The sequence below is a fragment of the Tenrec ecaudatus genome, chromosome X, assembly GCF_050624435.1.
Source record: "Tenrec ecaudatus isolate mTenEca1 chromosome X, mTenEca1.hap1, whole genome shotgun sequence".
NCBI classification, from domain to species: Eukaryota; Metazoa; Chordata; class Mammalia; order Afrosoricida; family Tenrecidae; genus Tenrec; species Tenrec ecaudatus.
In genome coordinates, this window is record NC_134548.1 from 84,816,287 (window position 1) to 84,837,186 (window position 20,900).

General features: G+C 41.1%; 1 protein-coding gene across 2 annotated transcripts in view; it reads left to right on the forward strand.

The window, feature by feature from the left end:
- ATP7A (ATPase copper transporting alpha) overlaps positions 1–20,900 on the forward strand; it is a 164,133-nt gene that overhangs the window by 119,203 nt on the left and 24,030 nt on the right. For both annotated transcript variants that reach the window (XM_075539506.1, XM_075539507.1), the window contains 4 exons: positions 1,704–1,920; positions 5,284–5,430; positions 10,548–10,690; positions 11,866–12,069. In XM_075539506.1, the coding sequence (XP_075395621.1) occupies positions 1,704–1,920; positions 5,284–5,430; positions 10,548–10,690; positions 11,866–12,069 (711 nt within the window). The remainder of the gene's footprint in view (positions 1–1,703; positions 1,921–5,283; positions 5,431–10,547; positions 10,691–11,865; positions 12,070–20,900) is intronic.

Genomic DNA, 20,900 nt, shown 5'->3' on the forward strand with positions numbered 1-20,900 from the left:
AACATATACATGAGAGATTTTCATAAAGTTTGTGGGAAAAGGGGATGAAAAGATAATGGAATTGTCCCACAAACTTATTGAAGCCCCCTAATGTTTAGTTATTACTGTTTAAACTCTATATAGTAAGATCATATACAGTGACCACTTTTTGGTATTTTTTAAAAACCTTATTAAAGTATTTTCCCATATCAAAACATTACAGATCTGCCTTAATTTCAATGCATAATTGGTTGGAGTCTTGTTTAGTTTTTCTCTTACAGTAAACATTTTTGTCAGCGTTTGCAAGTTTATCTGTAGATTACATGACTATTTAATTGATAGATTAAAGGATGCATAAGGTTAAATTTAGATGAGTATTACAATACCCGTATCGCAAATATTACTTACATGAATGGTTGTGCCAGTATACTGCCACCAAAAGTTATCAATGCCCATTTCCCCACACTGTTGCCAGTATTTTGTTTTTTCCAGTTCAAAGTGTGAAAACTGTACTCCTTAACGGTTGGCTTTGCATTTCTTTTTTTATAAATGAGATTGATCATCTCCTATGTCTCTTGGCCATTTGTATATCTTTTTCTCTAACCTGTCTGCATGTATTCTTTGCCAACATTTCCATGGAGTTGTCTGTAATTTTTCCCATTTGTTTAAGTTATTTGTAAATTATATCACATTAATTTTACAGTGAAAATGTGGCCATTTCTACCATTAATATTATGATTTTACAATTCTTTTTTCAACTTATCCCCAAGTCAAACAACATAGAGGATGATGACAGAGAGGCAGGAAGTGTTGACGGTCACCAGAATTCCATGGCTCACCAAGGAGGCCAATTCATGCTAGAGAGCACTCTGATAACTGAAGGACCTGCTCTCTGTTACCCTTTTCCCTGTACTGAATAGAAAACCTGGTTTAACTAACTATAGAGTTAAAATTTTAATTTGTGTTTCTGTATTGGAGTGGTCAGAACATATTGAAAAACTTCCTATATTTTCTTTCCCAAACTCATGAAAAATTCAGAGATTGGAATTAGAAATAAAAGATTCTGAAGTGTTTCTTGTAATTCTGGATAGGATGCTCAACACTCTATGCCTTTATCCATATCAAAATCCACTGTCAAGTAGAAAATGTCATTTTATTTGAACTATTTTGATTGCGCCCTGGTGGCGTAGTGGTTACATGTTGGGTGCCTAACCATAAAGTCAGCTGTTTGAAACTACCTGCCGCTCTGAGTGAGAAAGATGGGATTTCCTACTTCCATTAAGTTACAGTCTGGGTAAAAAAAAAAAAAAAGTTACAGTCTGGGAAACCCATGTGAACAATTCTATCCTGTCCCATAGGTCTCTATAAGTTAGGATTGACTCTATTGCAGTGAGTTTGGGTTTTTTTTGTTTGTTTATTTGTTTCTAATCTTTGAATTAAAGGAAGCCAGCAGTATATTAGTTAAATGCTTAGCTGCTAATAGAAATGTCATCAGTTTGAAACCACTAGGTGCTCTCCAGGAGAAAGATGTAACCGTCATCTTCCATAAAAATGTCTAGCCTTGGAAAATATGGGACCGCTCTACTCTGTCCTTTAGGACTGTGAGTTGGCATCAACTCGAAGGCAAAGGGTTTGTTTTGGTTTTGGAGTCTTGAAACACGCTAATGGATGGCCTTGGAATGATGACAACAACAAAGGGAATCTTTTTGTTTCTGTTTGTTTAGGAGCTGGACACTGAAACCTTGGGTACCTGCTTGGATTTCCAGGTTGTGCCAGGTTGTGGTATTAGTTGTAAAGTCACCAACATTGAAGGTTTGCTTCAAAAGAAAAGCTGTCAGACAGAAGAAAAGAATATTAAAAATGAATCCCTGGTTCAAATTGATACAAGTAATGAACAGACATCAAATTCTCCTTCCTTGATTATTGATACCCAACTTTCAAGTAAGTACATTTTCTTTATAGTACCAGGTATGGGGAACCTATGGACCAATGACCAGCTTTATAACTCTGAACATAAGAAAGAAACATTGCCATCATGATTTTATTCTCTCAATTCGACTCCACCATCGGTAGTCTTCAGTTTGCTCAGGTTGCTGTAGAACAGCTCTGTGTTTCTGGACACCACCACAGGGTGATGAGGTGCAGCACTTAGATGATCTGTTTTGAGTCAGCAGTTCTATTTTTCACCCCAGCTACTCCAAAGCTTTTACATCTTTCAAATTTTTTATGACTCCCTAACTCCCTAGCAAATTACCTCGCTTATTTTTATATAAAGAATTATATATATAAATAATGTTTTCTGGCTTGTATTCTGTTGCTGTTTTCCCAGAATGACTAAGGAGAAGGATCTGTCATGTTGCCCAGTGAATCACTCAATTTTAATCTTCTCTTGACTAACTCCTCGGAGAGCGTGCTTTCTCGATTCTGCCCCTTTGCTGCTGCTTTTTCTTTCTTTCATTGTGGTGGCCTCTCGGGGGCGGCACCACTTTACGCTACCACAAGAACACTGTAAAAAGTGCGTGTGTGTATTGCCATGCATTTGGTGTATTCTTGGTAAAATATTTGGATATCATTTGTATGTGTATAGCTATAGATATAACCAATTTAATGATTAAGTACATTTACTGTTGAGAAAACATCACTATTATCCAGACTCCCTCCCTTCAGAAACTTTTTACCCATTAACAAATAACAGCTGCCGCTCTGAGGGAGAAAGATGGGATTTCCTACTTCCATCAAGTTACAGTCTGGGAAACCCATGTGAACAATTCTGTCCTGTCCCATAGGTCACTATCAGTTGGAATTGACTCTTTGCAGTGAGTTTGGATTTTTTTCTTAGTTTATTTGTTTCTAATCTTTGAATTAAAGGAAGCCAGCAGTATATTAGTATATTAGTGGAAAACACTGCTCCCTATCTCATAACCTCCAGTCTACTTTTTATCTCTAGGAATTTGTGTATTCTAGATATTTTACGTAAGTAGGATTCTGTACTATTATTTGTCCTTTGTATCTGATTTTTTTTCACTTAGTGTCTGATTTACTTCACGTTTTCAAGATTCATCCATGTTGTAGATTGTATCAAAACTTTATTTCTATTTGTGGCTAAATATTCCCTCATATGTGTATACCATGTTTTGTTAATCCACTCACCAATTGATGGACACTGCGTCAGTTCAACTTTTTGGCTAGTGCAAATAAAGGTGGAATGAAAATTACTATACAAGTATCTGCTTGAGTCCCTGCTTTCAAACATACCAATAGTTGAGATGCTGGTGCGGAACTAGGTGATATTTCACTCTTTTCTACAAAAGGTCTCTGTGAGTTGCAGCCAATTCAGTGGTACCCAACGCCAACAGGAATAGCCTATTAAAGAAAGAAGATGTCGGGGTGCAAGACAGAGAGGAGAGAATTTTGGGGTGTTCATGTTCTAGAATAGGTAAAGGGTGGAGGCTCTAAAGAAGAGCTGGCCTTGAAAGGTAGAAAGGGCAGTTTGAAACAACCGAAGGAAAAACACAGGCACAGGCACAGGCGGTTGGATAAACACGAGAGCTTCTAGATGTTTCTTTCTGATTGCTTCTGTTTCCTTTCTGAAGTAGAAAGCCAAGTCATCTGTTATGAGACTGGAGGAGGAGAAATGAGGGTTTTAAAGGGAGAGATTTGAAGTAGAGGATGGATGGATTAGGGAACAATAGTAGATTTGTCAGATTTATTAAGGGCCATTTAAAGTAAGGAGTCACCAGGTTAAAATTAGACAAACCAATTGGAAGAGAATGGCACTGGTGCCACATCTGATTTCTTTTGGTTGCACAAGAGAATCCAGTCCTTTACCAGCCTACGAAGCACGGGTCAGACATGCCTCCACCCTCCATTCTCTGTTCTGACACCAACCATTCCTTCTATGACACTCTACTTTGCTTCTGGGTTCAGTAGTTCATTTCAATAGCCCTACAGAACTTCTAGCCAATACTCACAATTAATTAGGACTGTTAACAAGATATCAAAACCAGGTATCCGTACCTCTCTTTAGCCAGCTGTCAAGTCTCTTGCTCTCTCTCTCTGAGCTTCAGCCACTCAGCCATGTGGTCCCTTGGCTTCTGTGTCCATGAGACGCAGCCTGTCTGCTGCTCTGCCTCACATTCTAATAGTCTAATAGTCTCTGTACTGCCCCTTTGCTCTGCCTCGTCATCTCCTTGCCTTGACTTCTGGTCTCAGTGGGTAATGTCCTCTACTGCCTCTGCCCCTTTAAGCAAGGAGGAATCTTGCACATTCTCTGCTAGTGGCTCTTTTTCCGCGATGGCCTGGGAATTCCCTCTCTCTTCCGAGATAATTCTCTTATACACAGAGGAATGGTTTTTATGGAAGTATGGTTTTTGTCCATCAGCTGACCACATTGCCAAGGAAGCAACAGGAGGCAACCTGGTTCACACCTTCTAGTAAAGTACAGACTCAGAATACACATCATTTTAAGCCTGTCCATTAGTATAACAGAGAACACCCTCCAAAATGGGATTATAACTACAAGGATAGCAGCTAGAATTTATAATATATCACAAACATGATTATGGCCAGAAGGGTCATATTAGTTGATTACATCTCATCAACAAAGGTGTATAATTGCCCGACAACTCTTAAGCTACTGATATACAATAAACAGATTGAGTTCAATTGAATTTGTATAGAAAGTCAAAGGGAAACTTTATAAGAAAGCATGATTTAAACTGGAAGGGGATGAGGGGCTGTGCTATTTGGTGCAGAAGGGTACAGATAGTCTGGGTAATGGTAGAAAGATGAACTACAAAGACCTAGAATCAAGAGAGAGCATACTCTATTACTTAGAAGTTTGAGACTAACTACTGTAGGCTATATTTAATTTGTTCATTCGTGCTCGAGTGTATCTCAGAGGTCTTATGTCAATGGAGGTCACCCTCTTGAGGCTGTGTTACATGTTTTCCGGTTTTCGGTATATGAAACCCAGGATTGATGAATCCATAGGGACAGCAAGTAGAATAAGGGGTTTGGGGAGAGGGGAATACAGTGGTGGTGGGGAGGCAAAAGGGAGACCATGTCAAGGAGTTCATGTAGAAAAAGAATGGTTGGAAACGGATTGTGGTTGCAGTTGTACAATTCTACGTGGCATGACTGAAATGTGGAGTGATATGTTATATGTATTAAATCCCACTAATAAGAAAAAGAAATTAAGGGAAAAAAGTAGTAGCTATATAAGACTAACTAGGAAGAACTCGCCTCAGAGGGTTTTCATAAAGATTAAATGAACTCACGCAATATTCTGTGCTTTTGTTTCAGAGGCTCCGAATGCACAGCAATACAAAGTCCTCATCGGTAACCGGGAGTGGATGATTAGAAATGGTCTCGTCATTAATAGTGATGTAGATAGCGCCATGATTGAGCATGAGAGAAGAGGCCGGACTGCTGTACTGGTGGCAGTTGATGGTAAGGTTTTTCATAAGTATGCCGATTCAGTGTTGTGATCTTGGTTATTGTTTTATGCGCACTTTTGAGAGCTTTCTGAACTGTAAGAGTAATTATAGATCAATTTGAAAATATTAGTAATGCATAATTGTTAAAGATTAATGAAAAATTCTCTTGCGTTTTCCTTGCCTTACCATTTTCTTCCATAGCCAACATTTAAAGAAAATTATAGCTTAGAGGTAAAGCTGTCTCTCTTCATAGATGATATGATCTTAAATATAGAAAACCCCAAAGAATCTTCTAAAATGTGTTTAGCAGAGGAAAGATCTAGGAAGCTAAACTATGGAAAGAGGTATAAACATAGATTGCACTTATGTATATATATATATTAATTCATAAAAATGGAGGTGTTGGCCTATGTAGCAATACATTGAGGAAGTGGACGGACTTTTGGCCTCTGCTCAAGCCCTCCCTCAATTCAAGAGCATTTTATTCTAACAACTTGGCATTCTGTGATGCTCACCCTCCTGACACAATCACTGAAGACAAAATGGGTGCTTAACCATGTGAAGAAAGCTGATGGTGCACAGCCATCAAATAATATAGCATCTGGAATCTTAAAGGCTTGAAGTTAAACAAGCAGCCATTTAGCAGAGAAGCAAGAAGCCTACATAGAAGAAGCACATCAGCCTGTGCGATCATGAGATGTCAACAGAATCAGGTAACAGGTGCCAGAAAACCACAAACAAAAAAACATATTGTTGAGAACCAGTGGGGGATGGAGCAGAGACCCAAACCCCATCTATTGACAATAGGACATCCACTCATAAAGGGGTCACAAGGATGGGATGAGCCAACTAGGGCGCAGTATAGCACTGATGAAACACAAAATATTCCTCTGGTTCTTTGAGGCTTCCCAACCCCCCTCCCTCAACCCCCCGGACTCAGTCTTGCCTTTCACTTCTGGCTAGACCAGAGCACGTACACAGATACAGATAAGGGAAAAGAGCTCATGAAACACAGAATTCAGGTCAGCTAAAACCCTCAGACAGAAATGGGAGTAGTGATACCAGGAGGGTAGGGGAAAGGGAGAGGGAGGAGGGGGCAACCAATGGCAAAGATTGACACACGACCCAAGGGAGTCGAACCACAGAAACGTGGGTGAAGGGAGACAGCAGTCAGTGTAAGATATTAAAATAATTATAATTTATAATTTATCAAGGGATTGTGGGGGGGGGCTGATACTAAGGGTTCAAATAGTAAATGTTTAGAAAATGATGATGGCAGCATATTTATAAGTATGCTCGATAAAATTGATGTATGAAATGTTATAAGAGCCCCCAACAAAATGATTTAAAAAATAGAAATAAAATGTGTTTAGAACTAATAGAGGAATTTAGCCAGGTTGCAAGACCCAAGGTTACCACACAAAAGTCAGTTGGGTTTTTATACATTGACAATTAGAAATCTGAAAAGGAGAAAGCAGCTCCATTTGCAGCAGTTTTGAAGAGACTATAAAATAGGAGTAACTTACCCAGGGCTGTGAAAGTCTTATACAATGAAAATGATAAAATTCTGTTGACATAGACCGGAAGACTTCAGTTAAGATGTCAGTACTATCAGGAGTGACCTACACATACAACACAATCCTGATCAATATTCTATTAGCACTCTTTACAGAAATGGGGAAATCCTAGTCCTTAATTTTTAGTGTTTTCCAGCAGCTTTATTTGCAAGTAGTTTACATATCATATATTTCAATAGTTCATTCATTAAATAATATCACATAGAATTGTACAATCACCCCCACATCAATCTTAGAACAGTCCCCCTAATATTCAGTTTTATATGGAAAGACAATAGACCCATTATTGTCAAAACAATTTTAAAGAAGACCAAAGTAGGAGGCCCAATACTTTCTGACTTCAGAATACACCACACAGCTACCCAAATCAAAATATCCTGGTACTGGTTTAATGATAATCACAGTAACCAATACAATAGGATAGAAAGCCCAGAAGTAAATACATCTATGGTCAATTGATTGTTGGCAAGGGAGCCAAATCCATTCAAGAAGAAAGCAACAGTCTGTTCAACAAACGGGTCTGGTAAAACGGAACTTCCACTCAGAAATATGAAGCAAGGTCCACACCTCATAAATAAAATAAAACAAAAGCAATTAGAAATGAATCAAGGATCTAAACGTTGTCTCTAATACCATAAAATTCTTCCAAGAAAATCTAGGAGCAAAGCTTTGAAATGAGAGGGAGAATCACTATATAGGCCAGCCACTCCATTCCCTAGATGAGGGCTCTAACAGAAGTGACATGAGCAGACATATGCACCCCTGTATACATTGCAGCACCCTTCACAATGTCAAAAAGATGGAATCAACCTACATGTCTATCAGTGGATGAATGGATAAGCAAAATGTGGTACATACACACAATAGACACTAACTTCGCAATAAAGAACAAAAAGTTCCTAAAACATCTTACAATGTGGATCAATCTAGGTGACATTATATTCAGCAAAAAAAGGTCAATCATAAAAGGAAAGGTATTGTATTTATAAAATGAAATCATTAGGTGAGTGTACAGAAACTGAAGTGCTTAGTGGTTACCCTTGGTCTGGGGTGGGAAAGAAGAGAGCACTTGCTAGGTAGCAGTCACTTTTTGTTTATAGTAGTAGGAAAGATGGCACCAAATGGAGGTGAAATGTGCACAGCATCGCTGATGTAATTGATATCAATAAACTGTACAAAGGAAAAAAGGATGGTTAACCAAATACTAGGTTATTTATATATATTTGCAACAATAACAAGAACCCCAAAGGGAAGGGTACTACACATGCTAATACTAATTAGACATAACCAGCCATCTCATGGGATTAGTTCTCTTGGTTGGATGACTCAGGGTCATGGTATCATAGGACAGTTCAGTCAGTTGTCATAATACAGTTCTCAAAGTTTATGTTTTATCTCCAAGTATGGTGAGTCTAATGTCTTAAAAACTTACAATTGACTATATAAGATACTACTATTGATCTCTATTTGTCTGGAACAAAAGAACGGGAGGCAAACCCAAGAATCAGAGAAGGAACCTCTCCCTTGAGACTAGAAGAACTCTATGGTGTCAGGCTACTACTGCTGAACGTTCTGATCAGTGACACTGTGGATATAGCCTGATAAAAGGGGCAGCAATAGGACCTAGAACTTCACATTTTAAAGGAATCCAGGCTCACTGGACTTAAGGAGCTGGAGGCGTCTTCAAGGCATGGTCTCGAGTCATTCTCCAAACCTTGAAACTGTCCCCTCCGGGCAACGTTACCTGAAGTAACACTTTAGCTCAAAATGTAAAGGTTGTCACCCTAGAGTATTTCTTTTAAAGAATTATACTAGACCAACTAGTCAAAAGCTATTTTAAAATATCGACGAGAAAGTTGGGAGACAGAGAGTTGAAGTTAATGAGAGTGAAACAACTGGAACAGAAATAATGAGAACGCTGATGCAATGTGAAGAATATAACCAGTGTAACGGATCGTTATATTTTGAAACTCTGGAATGGGACTGGGTCTTGCTATGCAGGTTTTCATGAAAAGGAAAAATATATTAATTTAAAAAACCTAAAACATTAGCCAAGTAAAATAACACTATAATTTCATCATCCTAACACAGTGTCAGTTGTAATTTTATATATTTCTGGGTTTGTTAATTTATATGAATATTTTACATAATTATAATATTAATACATAGACTATTTTAATGGGTATATTATATATATGTTATAGCTCAAAAAAGGTGAATAAAAATGTAAAATCCCTTGTATAAATAAGTATCCCTGGTGTTGCTGTCAGGTAAGCATTGAGCTGCTAATCACGAGGTTGTTGGTTCAAACGTGGGCTCTCCTGCTGCCATAAGAATTTATAACCCTGGAAGCCTTATATTGGGTCATAATGAGAAGGAAAGGTGCCCTGGTGGTGTAGTTGTTACTCGTTCAGCTGTGACCCAAAAGATCAGCACTTTGAAACCACCAGCCACTCCGAGGGAGAAAGACGGGCTTTATACTCCTGTCCCTGTAAGGTCGCTGTGACATGTCAGTGAGTTGAATGGGAATCAACTCAGTAACAGTGGGCAGTGGATTTGGATACATATTATTTTATTCCACTTTATTTTGTTTAATAATAAATATTAAGTATTTTCCAGTGCTGCTAAATGCTTTTGTTTAATGAAGCATGATTTATCAAATATGTATACCATAATTAGTTTAATCCTCTGTTCTTAGAAATTTGGGCTATTTCTAATATTCAGCTTTGTGAGTAATATTAGAGTAAGCATCTTTGAGGTTTTGGTGCTTCTGTTAAATTATTTCTTTGGTTAATTTCTAGCTGTGAAATGAATGAGTCAACATTTATAATCCTTGCTAAATATGAAGGTGGTATCTTTATTATAGCTTTTCTAGGACCAGGAAAAAGAAGAAAGTATTTTTATTTTTAAAAAATAGAATAAAATAAGGATTTGGAGTGATTTGTTTTTCTAGTGTAAAATGGTAATTTTTGTCTTCAATCACTACCTTACAAAGAGGCAAAAACATTAATTTTTATTTGCCTCTAAGTTAGTGAAGATATTTGAGACTCTTGGTAAACATCTACCTAAAGAACGAAAAGGTCTCTAATAAGATGCTTTGGATTAAGTTTGGGACTGCTTACCATAAGGTTGGTGGTTCACACCTACTGTCTGCTCCACAGTGGAAAGCTGAGACTGTCTGTGCCTCTAAGGTTTACAGTCTTGGAGACCCTCTGGAGCAACTCTGCCCTCCTTAGTTGCTTCAATGGCAATGGTTAAGACCTTCGTTTACTTTTATCTCACTAGTGGGAACCCCTAACGTGTTTGTGTGTATGTATGTATGTATTTATACACACACATAATTACTAGTTATACCTTTCTCATTCTAGGGATTTTCCTAACTAAATATTGAGGCTTGTTGCAGTGTTTGAAGCACAGTGTTTGGGCTTAGCGATATTTTGAGTCAAGGCAACCAGAGAACAATGTTACTTAATGATTTCTGAAATTTTATGTCACAATATTTTGATTCTTTCACTAAATGTAAAGCTCTCTTTTGCGGTTTCTATATTATTAGATGAGCTGTGTGGGTTGATAGCCATTGCTGATACAGTAAAGCCTGAAGCAGAATTGGCTGTCCATATTCTGAAATCTATGGGCCTAGAAGTAGTTCTGATGACTGGCGACAACAGTAAAACAGCTAGATCTATTGCTTCTCAGGTAACCGGTTTTACTTACTTATTGTGGGAGAATGCATTTACTAACTTCTAATTCTGATATCCATTTCCTGTTTTTGCCTTCAGACTCTAAAAGAGTTTAATATTATCTGTTATTTTAATTATTATTGAGTAGCCCTAGCTGGTTTCTCAAAGAAAAAATGATATGTCATGCTGGAAAGTCTTTTAACTTTGTGCATTACTATTATATGTGAAAACTGTTTGCTGCGTGACACTGTATATCCGTTTTTATTGATGCTTCCTTTAAAGTGTTGCTCATATTGTAATCCGTGCCAGCCTAAACCAGGCTTTCATGATATCATGCCTAAATCAGGACAATGGCTTCATGCACCATGAACGGCACTGCTAAAACAATTTTCCTAATGCATCATTTTGACATATTATTTTTCTGCTACTGAATTGCAAATATTCCTGATTTCCAAAACGTTTCTTATTTTTTTCCATTTTGGACTGTCTTCTCTCTTAAACAATACCAGTCATATGCGAATACTTGTATGTAACAATATAGGTGGATATAAAGTAAGATGTGTGTCATCTGTTTCCCATACTCCCTGTCCAGTCTTTTTTCCTCCAGAATTTTTCATATGTTTATATACACATGTATAGTTTTAGTATGTTCAACATCACTTGGATCATTTTTATACAGATTGTTCAGAACTTTGCTATTTTTTAATGTAGCAATATGGATCAGCACTTTTTCCCACACCTGAACATATAAAATTACTTTATTCTTTTTATATTTATACATAGAATATCATGGCATAGAAATATTAAATTTGTTTAATGATCCCCCTAATGATGAACATTTAGATGGTTTTCCAAATTTTGTTGATAGAAACTGTGCAATAATGAACATCCTCAGGCATGCATCTTTTTGTTCCTGGGTATGTCCAATTTGTAGCAAGAAGAATTACTGGGCCAAAGGATACGCATATTGGATAGATGCTGCCAGACCTTACAAATACAAGACCAGTTTTCACACTCACCAGCAGTGTGTAAGAGAGTTCCTTTCTCTACATTTTTTTAAAGAACACTGGACATTATCAGTTTTATAAAATTTGCATAACTCATGGATGAAAATGAGGGTTCATTATTGCTAAGTGTGTTTCAGATACTCAGTAATATACTTGAAATTAACTGTTATTTTCCCACATGTAGGTTGGCATTACGAAAGTGTTTGCTGAAGTTCTACCTTCCCACAAGGTTGCTAAGGTGAAGCAACTTCAAGAGGAGGGGAAACGGGTAGCAATGGTAGGAGATGGAATAAATGACTCCCCAGCTTTGGCAATGGCTAATGTTGGAATTGCCATCGGCACAGGCACAGATGTAGCCATTGAAGCAGCTGATGTGGTTTTGATAAGGGTGAGTTCTATGGCCTATCATTTGGGAAATTATTGCTATTAGTCACAGTTCTTCAGAGAAACAGAGTCAATAGGCTAGACACACACACACACACACACAGTGGTCTAAGAAGGTGGCTCATGTGATTATGGAAGCTCATAAGTGCAAAATCTGTAGATTAGGAGGCAACTTTAGAAATCTTGAATCTGAAATCTATAAGCCAGGCGACAGAGCAGAAATTAGGCAAGATATCTAGGTTACAGACTTGAGGCAGAATTCCTTTTTCTCCGGAAGCCTTGGTTTTTTCCTAAGGCTTTCAACTAGCTGAATGAGGCCTGCCCATATGATCAGCAGTAATCTCCTTTACTGGGAGTTAACTGATTCTAAATGCTAATTAAATCAGCAAAACACTTTCACAGCAGCATCTAAAATACTGTTTGACCAAACAACTAGACACCGTAGCACCATAGCCTCGCCAAGTTGATATGTGACCATCACAGTCAACAGCTATAGCCACATGCCAAGCTGCAAACATGAGGGCTGTTCATGAATATTTCCTTCCTTATTTTGTTATGAATATGTGTGTAGTAAATATTTTTATTTTCCCTCATATATTCCCTTAATTATCATATAAGATGAATTAACTCTTCATGATAGTATTTAAGTTACAGGATATTAAATACAAAAGTGTTATCGCCTCTCTAGGAAAGAGTTATTGAATTTTGGGCTGTACACAGAATGCTTATGCCTATCATAAGTACTCTACTACAGTCAAAAATTAGCAGTCCTCGTGCTTGCAGCTGAACATGTGGCTGTAACTTGTAGTTAGGAGTGGTCTTCAAAAATCCCCAGAAAAATGGAGTTTAATGATAATGAAATTTCCCCCCACATTCTTCAAATCCCCTTCCTATAACTATCTTTTTTATATTATCCAGTTCATATTACCTTTGCTAATGCCTAGAGCAGGCGTCCTCAAACTACGGACCGCGGGCCACATGCGGCCCGCAGAGGACATTTATCCAGGCACTGGGTGTTTTTGCCCCCATTTTGTTTTTTACTTCAAAATCAGGTATGTGTAGTGTGCATAGGAATTTGACCATAGTTTTTTTTAGCTATAGTCCGGCCCTCCAATGGGTCTGAGGGACAGTGAACTGGCCCCTGTTTAACAAGTTTGAGGACCCCTGGCCTAGAGCCTTCAAAAGTGAGTGTGTGGGTCATACCACCAGGCAAAGAACCACACCCATCTGGGGTGCTTACTGAGGCTAAATAGTATAAGCATTAGTAACCCTGCATGAATACAGCCGTGGTTCTCCCTGGATTTTAAGCCGAGGGCATGGTAGTAATACAAGATACTCTTCTATTATTGCCACTTAGTGTTGTAACCGAGTCTTCAAAAGTCCATTCTCCTGTTCTGTGGAGCTAATTGCTTCAGACTGATGAAGACGTGTTAAGACTAGTAGGTCCTTTAGCATGATCCCATTGCCACAGTCCAGTTGCTAGAAGGGAGTTTCTTTATTAGAGGCAATGCTGTGTAGGATACCATCATGGTGGGTAAAGCATTCTGTAAGTTCATGGGGCTCTCATCGCTTCTCGGCCTTTTGGCTAAGATCAAGTGTAGTTCATGGGACTCTGTTGGTGTGGTGAAGTATGCATTGGGTTGCTAACCACAAGGTCAGCAGTTTGAACTCACCAGCCTATCTTCAGCAAAAGAGGAGACTCTCTGCTCCCGTAAAGATTTACAGCCTCTGAAATCCATAGGTACAGTTCTGCCCTGTCCTGTTGAGCCTCTGTGAGTTAGAATGGACTCGATGGCAGTTAGTTTGTATTATACAATTCATGGATGGTAGTTTGAGCAGAAGTATTGTATGCAAATCCTTATCTAGAGTCAAAGTGTGTATAGCAATAAGAATAAAATGACCACACCGAGGCAAAGCACTGGGGGAGTGCAGCAGAACAGCAAGGGAATGGAGTGGCAAGATCCACAGGGAAGCTGAAAGTGGACTTTGTGGCCAGGGCATGGTGCCCCAACAGACTGGACTGGAAAACACTCCTAAGGGCCAGCAAACGATCCTTGAACTAACTACAAGTTTTTCTTTCTTGAAAAAAAAAGAATAAAATGTCCTTTCTGTGATAGAAGCCATCCAATATAATGCTGGCTGGTCACTCTAGAGAATGGTGCCATGGTGTTGTTGTCCTCTGCTGCTGGCAAATTGGGCCCAGAGCAGTGGCTGGAGCTAGGATGGCTTTGGTAAGTGGAAATCCATGTTGCTAAGCCCATGCATAACTTCCATTCCTGCACTGTGAACAGATCTTCATTTTTTTTAACCCACTCAGAGATGTCTGTTCACATGCCTCTTACTCAGACCTTCTTGCTCCCACTTTTCCAATCGTGTACTTCCTAACTCCTTGACCATCCAGGCAGTCCAATGATGGCAGCATGTAAATCAGTTTATAATACACTTCTGGCCATTTCTCACAAACAAAATTAACAATCAAGTGTATTAAAAATTCTGCTCATTGAAAGGATTTCCCTTCGCTACTATCCTTCCGAGTTGTCCCAGAAGGGCTGTAATAATATAGCTTCCTATTTTTTGGTCTTTAATATATAGTTTTATTTATAGTTATAGAAATAAATGTTAAAATGAGTAACAAAACTTCCCCATTCACATCCAACAATTTAATAGATAACAGTTCCAATAAATAGGGTGGGGAGGGAGGTTGTTAAAACATAAAGGGCTGATATAATCTGAAATCACATTCAGATTTGAAGCTTTTATTTTATTTTTAAAATCATTTTATTGGGGGCTCATGCAACACTTATAACAATCCATACATAAACATCCATTGTGTCAAGTACATTTGTTGCCATCATCATTCTCAAAACATTTGCTTTCTCCTTGAGCCCTTGGTAAGAGCTCCTCATTCCCACCCCGCCACTCCCTCTCCCTCTCCCTCATGAACCCTTTTTAATTTATAAATTATTATTATTTTGTTATATCTTACACTGTCCCACATCTCCCTTCACCCACTTTTCTGTTGTCCATCCCCCAGGGAGGAGATTATATGTAGATCCTTGTAATTGGTTCCCCCTTTCTACCTCACCTTGCTCTACCCTTCCAGTATCACCACTCTCACCACTGGTCCTGAGGGATTCATCTGTCCTGGATTCCCTGTGTTTCCAGTTCCTATCTGTACCATCCCCTGATCTAGCCGGATTTATAAGGTAGAATTGGGATCATGATAGTGGGGGGGGGGGGAGAAGCATTTAAAAACTAGAGGAAAGTTGTTTGTTTCATCGTTGCTATCGTGCACTCTGACTGGCTCATCTCTTCCCCGTGACCCTTCTGTAAGGGGAACCCAGTAGCCCACACATGAGCTTTGGGTCCCCAATCTGTACTCCTCCTCATTCACAATGACATGATTTTTTTGTTCCTTGAAGCCTGATACCTGATCCCTTCAACACCTCCCGATCACACAGGCTGGTGTGCTTTTTCCATGTGGGCTTTGTTGCTTCTCAGCTAGATGGCCACTTGTTTACCTTCAAGCCTTTAAGACCCCAGATGCTATATCCTTTGATAGCTGGGCACCATCAGCTTTCTTCACCACATTTGCCCATCACCCATCTGCCCTCAGTGATCATATCGGAAGGTGAACACACAATGATAAGATTTTTTCTTCTTTGATACCTGAAATCTGATCCCTTCGACACCTCGTGGTCACACAGGCCTGTGTGCTTCTTCCATGTGGGCTTTGTTGCTTCTGAGCTAGATGGCCACTTGTTTATCTTCAAGCCTTTAAGTCCCCAGACGCTATATCTTTTGATATTGGGCATCAACAGCTTTCTTCATCACATTACCTTATGCACCCATTTGTCTTCAGTGATCGTGTCAGAAAGGTGAGCAGCATGGAATGCCAGTTCAATAGAACAAACTGTTCTTGCATTGAGGGAGTACTTGTTGGAGGCCCAATGCCCAAATGAAGGCTGAGCATGATAGCGGGACAAGAGGAAAGGAAAAGGAAACAGAGGAAAGAAGTAGGAGGCAAAGGGCATTTGTGGAGATCTAGATGCAGGTATATACATATATAAATATACTTATTAATGATGATGGGGAAATAAATCTATGTACATTTATTTATAGGTTTAGTATTAAGGTCACAGATATCTCAAGCTTTTAAATCAAAGTATTGTTCCTCATTAAAAAAAATTCTATATCCTACTGGCAATGAAAGCTGGCCAGCCCCTGCTTCAGTGGTCTCTGCTATTCTGAATCCTGACTTCTCAGGGACATGTTGGGGCCCATGGGGCCCCTAGGACATGCTGCTTTGGAGAGCCGACTCTGAGACAGAGGGAGAGACACTGGGCAGAAACAGTCAACAAGACATCCACTCTCACACATACCCTTCAGACGCCCTCATCTTACACAGCCCTCACTGCACCCCAGTTTTACACATGTAGTCCTAATGGTACTCCAAGTTTACACACATAGCCCCAACGGTAGCCTGATTTTACAGAATGCTAATTTGTATCAGAAGGAGTTCTGGCTGTGGTTTCCCTTCCTTCAGGTGGGTGGGCAGAGAGGGGCTGCACTGCAGGGTCCCCCCTTCCCTTGAAGCAGAGACTGAGCCCCCTAAATAAAGGTGCAGCAGGTGTTCAGAAGCCTCTTTCTTTTTAAAAAAAAATCTTTTTATTGCGGCTCATAAGGCTCTTATCACAATCTGTACATACATCAATTGAGCAAAGCACCCTTATACATTCGTTGCACTCATCATTCTCATAATTCACCTTCCACTTGGGTTCCTGGAATCAGCTCGGTTTCCCTTTTGTTCCCCCCGCCCCCCTCCCTCCCCGATCCCACCCCTGATCCCTTGATAGTTTATAAATAATTATTATATCTTATCTTACACTCCCCAGCGTCTCCCCTCACCCGCCTCCCCATTGCCCATCTCCCAGAGAGGACGTTACACACAGATCTCCGAGATCGGTTCTCCCTTTCTACACCCTCTTCCCTCCTGGTGTCGCCACTCCCACCGCTGGTCCCGAGGGGTTCATCCATCCTAGATTGCCTGTGTTTCCAGATCTCTACTGCACCGCTGTACATCCTCTGGTCTAACCAGGTCCGCAAGGTAGAATTGGGGTCATGATAATTGGGAGGGGAAGAAGCGTTCAGGAACTAGAGGAAGGTTTTTAGTTTCCTTGTTGCTACATTGAACCCTGAGTGACTCATCTCCTCCCCACTACCCCTCTGGAAGGGATGTCCAGCTGTCTACAGATGGGCATTGGGTCCCCATCATGTACTCCCCCTCTTTCACGGTGATGTGATTCTCACCACCACCCACCTTTGTTGTTGGAGACCTGGTCTCCTCTGCCCTTCACGATCACCTATGTTGGTGTGCTGCTTCCGTGTGGGCTTGGTCAGAAGCCTCTTTCTAAGGGGCCAAAGCTACGAGATCTGATTTTCCCAAATTTTGCAAGAGAACCATCAGGAATGCCCACAGGTGAAGGGGCTGCAGGGAGAGGTGTGAGGCCCATGCAGGCAGCTGGCCACCCCAAGAGCCATGGCTTCACTCCAAGCTAGTGGAGACCTGAGGAGGGTTCACCAAAGCCAGCCAGGCACAGGGCAGGCAGCCCGAGGACCCCATTCACCTAGGGCCAGTTTGGGCAATCAGATGACCGGACCATCCCCAAATGAAAAATTCCAGACTCAGAGCAGTGTCCAGCACTCCCCCTGGGGCTCTCGACATAACTTCTGGTTGGAAGGAGGCAGTTGGATGAGAGCAACATGACCAACCTGCCCCTTCAAGCCTTAGGGGAGGAGAGCTGGGGATAGAGAGCTGGGGTGGGCCACCTGACATGTAGACACAGAAACAACTGAGCTGCCCCACCTCTACCCTGAAAGAGCAGTGCCTGAGAGCAGAGACTGTCCTGACAACTTCCTGGGGGGTGTGCAGCTGAAGCCATCTGTGCCCACTGACTCACAAGGGAACACTGTGGACACCAGCTGCCCCTCTGCATGGGGGCCGTCAGGGAACATGGGCCCTCTGCTGGACTTGTCCTTCAGCCCAGCCCTGCACCCCGCTGGGTGTGGGGTATAGAAGGCATGTGTGGCAAAGCCCTCAACAGCAGGCAAGCAGGGTGTCACTAAACAGACACCAAGGGCATAAGCTCAACACATGACTGTAACCTTAGTGTAAAACCATCTCCCCGTGGGACTTGTGCTCACCTTAATACCCCCTCAGCGGTGACATACGGTTGTGCAGTCTGAAGGCCCCCTGCGACCCACTCTGGCCAGAAGGCCTCAGAACTAGTGGCCTCTGAGGCAGTGTCAGCCAAGTGCTCATCCCGCTCACTGCCACAAACCTCCCCCACACCTCCCAACCTTGCTGCCCCACCCCGCCCTCCACCGTTTCTCTCTTCTTCTCACATTGCCCCCTCCCCGCCCAGCAGCAGCAGCAGCAGCAGCTTCTGGTCCTAAAGGAAATTGCACCCAGTAGATATCCTGAATGGAGAAAGTAAATGGAAGGTAGATGCAGAGCTGGCTCCCAGGTGCTGTGGGAATGAGACTGGAGGGGACTTAGGGTACAAGATAGGCAGAGCCCCAGGACAGCATTGCCGAAGCGGTCATGAATAGTCTACTCAGATCCCAGGCTAGGCTTCCAACAGCTTCCTCCTTCCAATTTCCTATTTTGGATGGTGTCTTTATATCATGTAGTATCATCTATAAACCCAGCATGCATCTTCTCCAGTCAGTTGAAAATAGAGGCAGGAGTGGGGACCATTAGGACCTGGGCTACTTCTTCATGTAACATCCTTGTGGCTTCAGACTTGCTTCAATTTATCTCATACCATTTCCAGTTGATGATGGAATGTTACGACGTATGCCCATCCTCATGGCTTTATAAATCAGGCAACAAAAATACCCAGGTCATGATGGGCACTTCAGGTGATGTGATAGTGTGGTGGCCCATAGTTAAGTATTCAGTATTTACTAAGGCCCAGAAGTAAGTCGAAAGCTGTTTCTCAAAAGGAGAGTAGTTGTCTGCTTTGCTCTAAATGATAAGGGTTTGTGGTTCACCAGTAGGGATCTGCCAAAGATGCCAAACATCACTTTCTGCCACCAACACCTCAAGCGCCATTAGTTCTGTTGCACGGCCTGAGTGTTTCGCCTCCATGTGGTGGGGTCAGATTGGGCGCGATTCCCTCACTGTGTCTGCAGTGTTGTCCCCTGTAGCAATTCAGTCCATTTTTGCAGACCAGTGACAATTTCAACATCATAAATGTGACTACACATGTGAACCTCAGCAGATGGAATACATAGGAATCAAATTGATCTGTATCTGTGGGCAGAGATGATGGAGAAGCTCCATACCATCAGTCAAAAGAAGGCCAAGGGTCAACTGTGGAACAGACATAAACTGCGCATATGCAAATTCAGTCGAAGCTGTCAGAATTAGTAGAGAGAGATAGAAGGTGGAGACATATTTGGCCCAGAGGAAATGGCATAGGGACCATATCTGACTGTTGGCTCCCCTATTTCCATGAAGCCTCCATCCTCCATCCTTTACCTCCTCTGACATCAACTGTGTCTCCCTTGACATTCCCTTTCTACACTGGATGTGATCATTTGTTACTATGGCCTCAGACAACTCATAGACAATACTCACAATTATGGAGGTTTGTTAGGGAAATTAACAGGTTACCACAGCCAAGATCAGTAAACATTAGGAGAAAATCATTGGTCCACAGTAGCACCTCTCATGAGCCAGCAACCAAATCTCTCTGGTCCTCAGCTTCTCAGTTAAGAGATCCCGAAGCGTTGCCTCTGTGGGCCAGGAAGCTCATCCACTGCTCCACCTCACAGTCTCATAGCCTGCTCTGAGGTGGACCTGAGCTAAATCAATTGATCAACTGATCTGTGATTCTTTCTACTCCGACTGGTGGACCACAGTGACATTTGGGGCGCTAAAATTAATGTCGAAAGCCCCAGTGATGTCGTGATTTAAGTATTGGGCTGGTATCCTTAAAATCATTGCTTTAAATCCACTCTCCACTCTGCCAAAGAAAGGTTAGACCTGCTCCTGTGAAGGCTTACACTCTCAGAAAGCCTATGGAGAACTTGCACTTTTGTCCAGTAGGTCGCTATCAGTTGGAATCGACGCACTGGCAATGAGGCTGGGGGATTTTAATGTGCCATATTTAGTACTCCCAGACAGATCTGGTGATTTCATTCTCCCCACTGCACAGGCACTCTGGGGAAAGGTTCTAAGTTCCTTTGAGGGAGGCTGGGAGAAAGATGAACGGTATAATATTTTGGAATGTGATGGAGTTCTTCTTTAAGGGGATTTGGCTTCTCCTTATTTTAGATATTGTGGGTCTGTGAATTGGCTGAGATTTGGGAATTGATTAAGGAAGCGTGAATCTCTGTTTTGGTGATTCATGTAAGACTGCTGTTAATTGGCCCTGCAGATCTTTCACTTACACAGATCAAGGAAGACCTATTTGTTTTTCCTCTAGTGACACCACGACCAACTAGCTAACACCACAGGTTTCTGCATGTCAGATTATTCTGATTACTGCTTGTACTCCATTGCACATCACAGTAAACGCCCATATCATCTCTCCGTGATTACGCGCTGCCACTTTGTTTTTGCCACCCCGCGACCCAATTGCCCCATAAATTTAGATGTCCCAGTGTCTAAAGCTTACAGAGAAATGTGACCATAGAGTTCTTCAAGGATGCTGGGACTCCTTTTACGCCTCCCAATTGTGATGACAAGTATATCTTCTGAACCTCCTAGGGTGGTGAGTTGTTTGTACATAAGGAATTTACTTAACATCCTTAATCCTTTGGATA